We start from the raw sequence: 12458 nt of genomic DNA on the forward strand, positions 1-12458 counted from the left end.
TTGGCTTGTGTGCCCTCAGAGGGACCATGTTTGCCCATATGTCGTGTGTGTGCACGTGTATGTGTATACACACATTCATATACTGAGATGAAGCCATCTCCAGGGTATTTTTCCCCCCAGGGTATTTTTAAGTGAAAAAAGCACGATGCAGAACGGCAGGTGTGATATGCTGCTTTTTATTTGAGAAAGGGGAGAGAAATATATTCACATATTCCCTTGTATTATTTAAAAAAACCACAATGGGAGGATAAGCTCAAAACAGACAAAATGGTAATCTCCAAGTAGGAGGATGGTCAGGGAGGAAACAGGAATGGAACCAGACTTCTCTGAGGACCTTGCTTGGAATCATGCGAATATTTAATATAAGACAAAATTAAAATGAAATTTTCCAAGAGGTTAGGAAGTGGATAGATATGGGTTTGAACCCAGGTCTGTCCAACCAGAGTCCCTGTCCTGAACACACATCTTTTTGCCTCTCATTATCATCCCTTCTAACAGCAGTGGAGTGACCTGGCCGGGCCCCTGGAAGGTAGAGATAGGGCCAGACTATTCACCTTGTGTGAGCTCAGGGAAGCCCTGCTGGTGGTGCTGGTGGCTGTGGCTTTAGTACTTTCGGGGGTTTGTACTCAGTGGCTCTCATCCAGATTCTCACAAGCTTCTCCCCAGCAGCCCTGGAGTGGGTCTTGCTCCCAAGCACGCACGTTGGTTGGAAGAGTAGCTGCCATGACTGCTTACCTGCCTCCAGCTCCAGCTGGGTTTCACAAACACTCGCTGTGCTAACAGTAGCACCACACCTGCTTGAAAATGGCTCTGCTTCCTGGCAAAGGGCTTTCCTGCACGTGACCTCATTTCATCTTCATGGCAACTCTGGTCCTGGGAATGGTCTTCCCGTGAGGAAGCTGAGGCTGGATGAGGACTGCTTCTCCTGGCCCCACTGGGAGGTGAAGCCCCACCTCCAACTGCCATGGAGCAGGTGGGCTCCAAGTTGGGGGGTTCTGTGCAGGGTTTTTTTTTTTTTTTTTTTTTGGTGTCTGAAGTGGAATTTCACGTAGGGGCTAAGGCACTGTTTGGGGCTCAGACATGAAATTGAATCCCAGGAATCCTTCTTTCTAGCAATGGGCTCTTGAGCAAATGTTAAATTTTTCTCATCTGGAAAAATAAAACTACCTTCTGGAAAGGTTTGCTGGAGGCACAAATGATATGTCACTTACAGGAAGAGCTTAGTACAGAGGCTGTTGTTATTAGCAGGAGTCACTTCCCCAAAAGATGCAGCACCCTGGAAATTGTGTGCCCTATCTACCCACCTGTGCAGACAGGTTGACTATGCATTCAAAAGTTCAAGTCTTCCTTGGCTGGCTGACGAAGCCACCTCCTTATCTTCCTGTCTAAGAACCTGCAAAGGACAGACCTGGGTGGTGCCTGCTTCCCGCTGCTCTAGGGCCCCTGGCAAGGCCCCTGTCTGCTAACCATAGCACAAGTCTGAATCTATCCCCATTGTAGGGCCATTTTGAGGATTAACTAATCCATCACATGGAGACCTCAGAAAAGTGCCAGTATGGCTGAGGCTATTGTCAGGGCGACTAGAAATGGAGTTCACTGGCTTCCATGGCTTCTAAGACATTCAAGCTGAGCCTCGCAGCTGGACTAACTCTCCTGTGGGCAGAATCTCAGCGTGTGCAGCTTGCACTGAGCTTACTGGCTGTCTGTCTGCCCACCTACCACTGGGCCTTTTTGATCTCTCCCTTTGTTTCTTTAAGGGACAGCAAGGGTGAGGAGATAAAGGGATCAGGATTCCGGACACCAAAGAGCTTTTGTTTGCATTTCTAATAAAACGGAATACATTACATTCTCCCTCTTGGCATCAGCCTATTGACTCAAAATACAGTTCTGAGATTATACCTTTCTGATTCTGTTTTGTAAATCTCAAAGATCCCTGGAAACCTACAGGGGACATCTTTCACCCTCTGAGGTGTGATCCCAATAATAATAATAATAATAATAATAATAATAATAATAATACCAACAAACACAGTGATTCATTTAGTTCATCACTGGATTTTTATTGAGTATCTACTGTGTGATGAGCAGTATAGTTGGGGCTCGGAAGGCTCCTGAGGGAAAAAGAAACTACTGTATGTCTAGACTGACTATGTATATTAGGCTCTGTGAGGCATTTTAATTGTATCATCTCATTTAATTCTCTCAACTCTAGGCAATGGGTATCATGATCCCATTTCACAGGTGAGGAAAGAGACTCAGAATGTTCTGTAAGTTGTCCAAGGTCATTCATAGCAGTAGGAGTAAGAATTCCCATTCAGGGCTGTCTGACTGTACCATCTGGATCCTTCCCACTAGAATAGCGGGGAGGAGAAAAGGACACAAAAATAGCAGATTATCAAGCCTCAGCTGGTTAAGTGCAGGTGGGGGGAGGGGAGGGAGGGCCTGATAGTCAGGAGGACTTCCTGGAGGAGGCAGCCCAAAGGTACACTGTAAGGACCTGAGGCTCAGGGCAGACGTGGAGGAGGGTGAGCAATGTGATGCTGGCCCTGGGAAGGAATGGACTGAAGTCACTTAGTGGTGAGATAGCTGATCCTGAGGAGAGCTGGGTGGGGCCTGGAGCTGAGGGGTGGGAAGCCCAGCAGAGCTGTCTGGACCTGATGAGGTGGCAGCAGGGCCCCAGTCACTGGGAACCAGGGAGGGACAGAAACAACAGCAATGCCTGGAGAGGATGACTGCATGCTGGCTGGAAAGAGTAGAGGGGCGTGGCCGGGAGCCCGGCACAGGCCAAGCAGGTGCCTTGGGAGGGGTCCACTCAAGGGGAATCTAGTCCCCCTGGGTCCACGGGAGGGGGTGGCAGAGATGGAATCTTCAGGCTTTGGTTGAGGATGCCTTTGAGGGACAAAGGATGAGGAAGAGCATATTCTAGTCCAGATTGCTTCCAAACGCTCCTCAGGTGACATCACACCTCGGCTCAGTGATGTTCAAGGTCTTCCTGTGGCCTGTAGGATTAAGTCCAAATCCTATCATCTAAGGCACCTCACAATCTGGCTTCAAACTACCTTTTTGGGCTCCACGCCCACTATCCACTATCTCCTACGTAAGTCCTCTGCTCACCACAAACCAAGTGACTCATTCTCCTCCCAGCCTCCAGGGCTGCCCACCCTCCTCCACCTCACCCCAAGCTGGTCTCCACAAGCCCACCAGCCAGAAAGACCCTCTTTGCAAACATGGCCGTGGCAGTCCTTGGGCAATAAATCACCTTTGATAGCTCTTCCTGCACAGTCTGGAATAATTAACATTTTATTGTCATTTAACTTTTGCTGTTAGTGTCTCCCTAATGCCACGGCCCTATTTTGTTGGGCCAATTGATTTTTCTTTTTACAGTAGTTATGTCAACTGGGAAAATCACTTTGCCTGTCTTAGTTTTCTCATCTGCAAAATGGAGCCAATAATGTCGTCTCACAGGACACAATGCCTGACACACAAGAACCCTCCATGACTGTCCTTTCCTCTAGCGTGGGGTGGTCCCAGGAGTGGAGGGAAGGTGGGTATCCCAGGACAGGAGGAAAAGGGGAGGACCCAGGACCCCTGTAGGAATCCACCGGAGGGACTCTGTTTAATCCATTTGGACCTCGGCATTTCTAAGGGACCGTTAGCATCACACTAAGATCTTCTAGAAAGGGCGCGTCCACAAGCCACCTTTAAAAAGCCACAAAACGGATTTCTTCAGCAAATGAAGGAATCTTGAGTTGTAAATTCAGGACGAACGTCCCGGGACAGGTAACCCCCCCTCCGCCGCACTGCCCCGCACCCCCCACCGGAGGGCTAGAACCCCTTAGCACGCTCCGCGCATCCCTTCCCCGTTTACTGAACGTGGTTCGCTGACCTCGCCCTGAACACCTTTCACGACATCGCGAGCTCCCTCTCATCACCTCCGCTTGTCAGAGGAGGACACCGAGGTCCTGGGAGGCGACGTGACCTGCCCGAAGTGGCACCGGGTGTTGGCGCTCAGGGGCCCTCGGCTGCACCTTCCAGCAGGGTCTGCACTCCTTCGGGGTGGGAGGTGGGAAGGGCAGAAAGGGAGGCCCGGGCCCGGGGGTCCCCCTCGCTCGGCTCCGGTGCCCGGGGGGCGCGCGTGGGGGTGAGGAGCCGGTGCCCTGGGCTGTCGCGGGGGCAGGGGTGCAGTTCCCGGGCCCCTCCCAGTCTCTCGGGAACCAAACTCGGGCGCGTCCCTGTGGGCGCGCGCTCCGGCTCCACGGGAGGGTTCCGAGGCGCGCGCCCCTCCCCCGCCCCGCGCGGCCCTCCCCCGCCCCGCGCGCTCCCCGGGCCCGCCGCGCGCGCGCCCTGCCGTCCCTCCCCTCCCCTCCCCTCGCCTCCCCTCCCCTCTCGCCGCCACCCCGCCCCCGGCCGGGTACCCTGACCGGACCCGAGAGAGAGCGCCGCCGCCATCTTAGTTGCTGCGGCCGCCTCCAGCGAAGCGCTGCCTCCGCGGAGGGGAGGGCGCCCGCGGCCCCAGCGCGCGGCTCAGCGTCACGGCGGCGGCTCCTCCGCGGACCCTGGGACTCGCCGCGGCGAGAAGCAGCCGGCCCCCGGCCGCGAGAGCCCTGCTCGGCGCCCCGCGCGCCTCCCTGCCGCTCCCGCCTCGGGCCGGCCGCGGCGCCGGGAGCCCGAGCGATGCCGCGCCGCCCTGCGCCCGCGCTGGCCCCGGCCGCCTGGCTGCTGCTGGCCGGGCTGCTGTGCGGCGGCGGGGTCTGGGCCGCGCGAGGTAAGCGTCGGGCCCGGGTCGGGGCGCGGGGCAGCCTGGTGGGGACGCGGGGCCGAACGCCGGGAGCCGGGTCGGGGCGCGGGGTCGGGGCGCAGGAGGCCGTGGGCGCGCGCTGCAGGCGGCCAGGGAAGCCGGGCTCGGTCCCGGGGGGTCCCCGGGGCCCTGGACGCCCCCCCTGCAGCCCCGCGTGGTGGCAGCGCGCGTTTGGGGGACCTGCAGACGGCCGAAGGGTCGGTCCGCCTCGGTCGGCAGCGCTTGCAGGCTGGGGCTGCACCCCCGAGGGAGAAGCCTGCGTGTGCGTGTGCTCGGATGTGCATCGGGCTGAGGGTGCACGCACAGTTGTTGGTGTGCGCTTACATAAGAACCCACTCCTCCGCACCCTTTGCCAAGAGCCCGAGTCTCTGCGCTGCACCGCGGACACCGCATCTTCGCCCCTTCCCGCGTCCTCCCGGGGTCCTTTAAGCAAACGCTGAAACTTCTTGCTCCCCTCCCACCTTTTCACCCAAAGGTGAGGTTGTGATGATGTTTAAGACCGCGGTCTCGCCCTGTATTAGAAAATCTTCGTCTCCTCTACCCCCGACGCCTTGGTGCGGTTTTCCTGACGGTACTTGAGCTCGTGCGAGGGTTTCGGTGGCTTCACCAGAAACAAGAAAGCCGCCTTTGATTTCTTAAGGCCGAAATTATTTTATGGTTACGTGGCAAAAAAACATTTCTTAGTGAATTGGCTATTTTGTTTCAACCTTCATCCACTTAACCTTTTAAACGTTACATGCTTTCTGATGTGGACTGATCTTGCCAATGAAAAGCTTACGCATTGCAGATATATGCTTCCGAATGGATCTTGGAATCGTAACCATTTTCCTTGGCCTTGGAGCAAAGTAATCCAGGTGTAGTCTATAGAGTACTTGGATCTATTCTTCTGGGTTGTTTTTTTAATTGAAAATTATTTTTTGGAAGGGAGGGTTAATGCAAGTATAGATGAAATATTTCGATTTAGCAAGCTTTTAAAAAAATTCTCCTTTTCTCTTCCTTGGCCTGACATATGGAGAGAAGTAGGGTGTTAGCAAATTAAAGGGCAGAAGAGGCAAATGCATCTTTTGTTCCATGTTCCCTTGCTCACATGAAGGATGATAAACTTGGAAGAATTCTTTCATTTCTAACATTCTGTTGACTGTCAAATTCAGATCTTAGTCACCGAATATCAGATTGCTCTCAATTTGATTTTTAAAAGTTACATCAAGCTGAAAAAGCATTTGAGATCTTGCTTCCCAGTAATTATCAGTTTGGTTCAAATAAACTTAGAAAAATTCTAAGAGAAAAAGTTACATCAAGCTAAGTTTGAGATGTTTGTTACAGATGTGGGGTGGAGGTCTGCAAGTCTAATGTATCAAAAAAAAAAAAGTCAACGTTTGCTTCTCTTGGGAAAAACACATTTTAAAAACAAGTGCTTGGGTTGGGGAATTTGAGAAGAGTTCAGGTATATTTAGTTTAGTCAGTAATAACATTGCTTGTTAAAATCTGTATTTTCTTATTTTTTTGTCCACTCATCTACATTTGCTAGTCATTATTGAGTTAGCAAATAGACTAATTAGCCTATTAGCATTATTGGGATACTTAAACAGTGTAAATTTCAATATCAAGTATCTACCTTATAGTACACTAACCGAAATCTTTTGTGAAAGAAGTCTTGAGTGCCTTGTAATTTGCTAACTTTCTCTTAAGTTAGATCTATTTTTCTTGGTGCGTTTATAGTCTTTAAGAATTCTTAGTCTTCAAAACAAAAACACATTTAAACATCAGTTAGTCTGTTGCATTTTTTTTTTTTTTAGCTTGCAAGTTAGGGGATGTCTGTGAATATTACATGAAATGCTAAGAAAACAATTTCATTTTGAAATCTTACAAATGAATGTTATATGTAAACATGTGATTTGTGGAGACACATTCTGTGGGCTTATTTTAAAAGAGGATCATTTCAACTAACATGAATTTTTTACTGCTGACATTGCAGTCTGACATGACATTATGAACTCTAACTACCTTTAACAAATATTAATGGGATAAAGATCATATATAAATTGGTGGAGAGAATGTTAGGTTTTGTCATCTAAATTGCATTTTGACTATTAATTAGTTGTGTTATGGAAACCCTAAATTTCACTTTAATTGTAGCTGTAGTTCTCAACAAAACATCAAGGAAACCAAAATATTAGGTTTACTTGGCTGCCTTCCTTCTCTCCAGTCAGATAGTGAACAGGAAACACAAAATTGAAATAGAGGAAATTGAAAGCTGTATGAATATACTTGAACAAGGCAATCATGCAATGCATGTCAAAGCCAAATAAATAGTATTCACTGTTAGTTCTTGTTTGTTTGCAAACTTCTCATTGAGGCCTCTCCCCATCCTATTTGAAATTTCATATCTCTCTGAGAGATGAAATCATGTCACTTTTTCTTTTTTTCCCCCGAAGCATTTATTCTGACACCCTTTGTTATTTACTCATTTTGTTTCTCGGCTGTCCCAGCTAGAACATATGCCCCAAGATGGAAGGGTGTTTTGGTCTATTTTGTTGACATATGTATCCTGTTTTCACCTGACAGATAAATGTTATATACTGAAAAAAACATGACATACAGAGTGTAAAACAACTTAAATTCTTCAACATGGATGTAAGCATTCATTAGTAGGTAATTTTTCAAGGCTCCTTCTGTTGATTGCAGTGTTGGGGATATTCGATCAGAAATCTGTAGCAGCTTTTGAAGGCTGTAGCTGTGTGGCTACCACTTTTGAGTCCATTTTTAAGTGCTGTAGTTCCCGGCTTTTTTAGAAAATGGCTTCTTAATTCGATACCTTGTTTTTCATAAAGAACTTTAAGGAAAAAGTCATTTGAGTATAGACTTCAATATTGTACTTATCTTACCTTTTTATTGTTACAGTAAATATTTCACATAGGAGACCTATAACTGCCAAAGAAATAATAAAATATTAATAATTATGAATGTGTTCCGATGTAAGAGTTGTAACTGGTTAACTGGACTCTTCAGTTGAATAGAGGCCACATTTTGGCTATATACTACTTTTAGGAGCAAAAGCAGCTTCATAGGAATAAAACCATGAATAAAACCATGAATAAAACCAAGCAGCTTCATAGGAATTCTTTGTCAAAAGGAAGGTTTAGGAGTTCATACCATACATTGTCTGTGTCAGTACTATTTGATTTTTGAGCAAAAAACTAATATTTTAGTTTAAGATATGAAGAATATGACCAACATATGAAATTTTAATGAAATATAATAACATTATTTTTGCATTGAAATTAGAAAATGCTGTAATTCCATGATATGGCTTCTGGGACTTGGTTAAGTTTATTAAACCACTTTTCATGTTTAAAATGAGGAACCGAGGGATGTTAAAATTTTAAGACGTGAAAAAGAATGGATTGAATTATTTTTTATTAGTGCTTTCTAAGACAGGAAAACGTAATTTTTTGGATATGGTTTTCATTTTTGAGAATGGAAACAAACTAGGAGATCTGATTATCCTGAAAATCACCAGTCCATTGCTCACAAATTCTGGTTAACTGAGGTGTTTAGATCATTATGCTCTTCAGAATAGACACTGCTTTGTCTATCGTCTTGATCTGGTAAGAGCAGAGTTACTTAAAGAGCTGTGTCTTTTATAAATGAGATTTAAGATACTGATTTGTTATAAAATACATACAGAGCTTCAGTGATAGGGTTTAGGAACCATGGGAATGGTTTGTGCAGGGTCATGATCTTGCATTGTTCCAAAAACAACCCTCAAAAGGGACATTTTGACACAAGAAGAGACTGCGCAAAGGCCAGAGATGGGACCCTTCAAACTATGACAGTTCCCTGCCTTGAGGTCCGGTTGACACAAGATACCCATCTTTTCTAAAGAGACACCACTCCCAAGGAATTGGGGTCTGGCATTCACTCGATTTGATAGGCTCTCTTTCCCCTGTTTAGGCATATTTTTGTTCATTTTTCTCATTTAGTGGTAGGTTGGTATTATTAAATTAAAAATTTTCACTAGATCTGGTGCTAAGGCTTTTTTATTTTTAAAGTCCTAGGCGAAGATTCAGTTATTTCAAAGTGAATGAATTTAGAACATCTTAAAAATCTAGAAAACACACCTGAGAGTTAATTTCCTTCCCTTCCAAAACCCCAATAAGAACTAAGTGGTAGGTAACATAGTAAAGGAAGAATCATGTTTTGTTTGGTTATTTTAACCTTTAGTCAGACATGAATGTGGTATCTTTCAGTCATCTGTTTTGGACCAGGCTGACTCTCTTGTGAAAAGAACTTGAGTCTACCTTGATCTATAAAATCTTAAACTTGTCGTTTAGGACGAAAGAAGATTTTCTTTTCCTACATGTATTTTTTTAAAATTTATAAACAGCTTTATTGAAATATAATTCACACAGCATAAAATTTACCCTTTTAAAAGTACACAGTTCAGTGATTTTAGTATGTTCACAAAGTTGTACAACCATCACCACTCTCAAACTCCAGAACATTTCCATCGCCCCAAAAAGAAATCCCATACCCATTAGATTAATTCCCTATTCCCACTTCCTCCGACCCCTGGCAACCACAAATCTACTTTCTGTCTTTATAGATTTGCCTATTCTGGACATTTCACAGCAATGGGATCATACAATATCTGGGCCTTTGTGACTAGTTTCTTTCACTTAGAATAATGTTTTCAGAGTTCACCCACGTTGTAGCCTCTGTCAGAATTTTATTCTTTTTTATGGCTGAGAAATATTTGCTATGGGTTTGTGTCCCTCCAAAATTCATACGTTGAAACCTAATCCCCAATTCCACAGTATTTGGAAGTAGGGCTTTTGGAAGGTGAGTGGATCACAGGGGTGGAGCCCTCCTGAATGGGATTAGTGCCCTTTATAGAAGAGACCTCTGAGAACCCTCCACTAAGTGAGGACACAGTGAGAAGATGGCTGTCCAAGAGCCAGGAAGCGGTTTCTCACCAGACACTGAATCTGCTGGCACCTTGATCCTGGACTTCCCAGCATCCAGAATGTAAGAAATAAACTTCTGTTGTATGTAAGCCACCCAGTCTGTGCTATTTTACTATAGCAGCCCAAACAGACTAAGACTATCCCATTGTATGGCTAGACCACATTTGTTTTTCCATTCATCAGTTGAGGGACATTTGGGTTGTTTTCCACTTTGTGGCTACTGTGACTAATGCTGCTGTGAACATTCGTGGACAAGTTCTTGCATAGACATATATTTTCAGTGCTCTTGGGTACATACCTAGGAGTGAAATTGCTAGGTCTTATGATAACTCGATGTTTAACTTTTTGAGAAACCGCTGAACTCTTTCCCCAAGTGGCTTACCATTTGAGGTTCACTCTTGATCTCCATAATCACTCCAGCAACATCTTTCTAATCAGACAGGTATTTCACAGTTGTCAAAGCGTTTTCTTGTTAGAGTTCTAAGTTGCTGATTTTTTTTCCTGCCCTGGAAATAAACTGACATTTCATTCAGCCAAGCCGTTCCCTCGCCATTGTCTCCCATCATATTTATACCCAGGACCTTAGACTTAAGAGTTGAAAGGAACTTTGAAAGGTCTGTCCTCTACGTTTAAGCAGCTTCCCTATAAAACAGATGTATCTGTATCTTCACACGTCCCCCGGCAGTTGATGTATCAGCCTAGGCACTTGCTAGCAGCACACAAAGCAATCCTTTTCTTCAAAACGTTGTTTGAGCCTTTAGTGGGCTTTTCCTTAGGACTAAATCTTTTCAATCCTTCAAATCTTTCCCAGCAGCCAGTCATGCAGCTCCTTGTTTTTACCACCTGTCACTTTAGGGAAGGCTGAGAGGGTGTGCGGTCCAGCACCCATCCATCCTCAGGCACTGATTTCTGGCTGTGATCTGAGGAATGAGCTGGTCCAGTGCTGCCGGCCCAGTGACTGGGGGATTCCAGCCTAGTCACAAGCAGTGTAAACACCCAGATTCAGGTGCAGGGTTTACCTTTATGAAAAGGACTGGAAGAATCATTAGAATTCTTAAGCTACAACTAGTTTAGAAAATGACATTTCTTCATTAAATTCTTGTTATGCTAATTTGCTGAAAAATGTGCTTTGTGTAAATATATTATTTTGTCCGGTCCTTTGATTTTTATTCTTTAATTTACTATTTGCTGTTTACCCAATCTTTAATCGTGGAATAAGACACTTAGAAACATGTCTTTAGATTCAATTGAAATTCAAGTGAATTTTAAAACTCATTAAAAATGAATGTCATCTTTGTTGAATACCTACTTACAGTCTAACAAAGACATATTTATTCTGAGCTCTTCCGAATACTTAACTTTATTTTCTTATATAATACAGCACTTTCATTTTAAGGAACACTGAGAAAAATAAAATTGAGTGCCATAACTTAAATTATGTGAAACTAGAGAATGATTGGTGTGAAGATTGTCTCTTAAGTGGCTTTTCAAGAACATAATTTATTCCATCTGAAATGCAGAATCCTGTCATCTTTAATTTTGTATATTTCACATGCAGTTGATGAATTTTGCCAGGCCCACCTGTATACCGTATTTCCCTAAAAGTAAGACCTAGCCAGACAATCAGCTCTAATGCGTCTTTTGGAGCAAAAATTAATATAAGACCCGGTATTATGTTACATTACATAACATATTAATTATATTACACCCGGTCTTACAGTAAACTAAGATGGGGTCTTATATTAATTTTTGCTCCAAAAGACGCATTAGAGCTGATTGTCTGGCTAGGTCTTATTTTCAGGGAAATACGGTAGCTCATGGGGTCAAGTGCAGAATCATAGTGCAGGGTCCCTTTGTTCAAAAATGAAGAATTTCAAGATGACAGCAGCATTAACAAGCGTGGGGCCCGAATATTGATAGACTGTGCAGCAGACTAGTTTATAAATAGTCAGAATGTGGGCCTGGCCCTGAGACTTTAGCTAGAGCCCTTGGCCCTCTGGGCACCCTTTTAGATAAGCCAGCCGCCCTCCCCTCAGGCTCCTTCCCCTCATAGGAAAGAAGACTTGTTCTCTGGTGGCCTCAGCGTGAAGGCTGCACTCTTCTCTGTTCCCTAGCACCTCGCAAAGGACAGACTATGCTAAGATCCAATACTACAGTAGCCAATTATACTACAGCAGCCAATTGTGGAACAGGTTTGCTTTTGACTGGGGGGATGTAAGCCTTCACATAAGCAGATTCTGTTTACCTTTAAAATGCCTTGGCTAATGCATGCCAGTTTCCCATTACTTATGGAATTCGTAACAAGGATAACAGAAATAATTAAAATTCTTGGCTAATGCCTAATTCCCCCCCCCCCCCATACATTTCAGGTGTTTATCAGAGGAGCTAGTCAGTAGTAAAATACACCGGCTTGAATTTCATTTTTTCCCAAGGCCCCACTCTGGGCTGCACTTGTTGAAGGAATGGTGGGGGGGCTAAAAGGTAGTCAGCAGCCGTGCTCAGTATTTGAGCACCTTAGTTCCTGGTGCTGTGTTGATGGTGGGGAACCCTGATCACCCTCAGCCTGGATTATAAAGCCCTGAATTGGCATTGTTTCTGATCTTGCCTCTGACTTGTTTGTAAATACCCATTAGTATTGGCCCATGATTCCTGAAGAAAGCATTTTCATTTGGCAACAGTTTAAAAAGTCCATT

The 12458-nt window shown here is 45.3% G+C and overlaps 1 protein-coding gene across 2 annotated transcripts in view; it reads left to right on the top strand.

Moving 5' to 3' along the window:
- The first annotated feature begins 4428 nt into the window (after positions 1-4428).
- CLSTN1 (calsyntenin 1) overlaps positions 4429-12458 on the top strand; it is a 59588-nt gene continuing 51558 nt past the window's right edge. Inside the window, exon 1 of one of the 2 annotated variants that reach the window (XM_081057380.1) lies at positions 4429-4765. In XM_081057380.1, the coding sequence (XP_080913506.1) occupies positions 4675-4765 (91 nt within the window). In that variant the 5' untranslated portion in view covers positions 4429-4674. The remainder of the gene's footprint in view (positions 4766-12458) is intronic. The other variant, XM_081057379.1, reaches the window with a different exon arrangement.

Source organism: Rhinolophus hipposideros, assembly GCF_964194185.1.
Source record: "Rhinolophus hipposideros genome assembly, chromosome: 8".
Lineage (NCBI taxonomy): Eukaryota > Metazoa > Chordata > Mammalia > Chiroptera > Rhinolophidae > Rhinolophus > Rhinolophus hipposideros.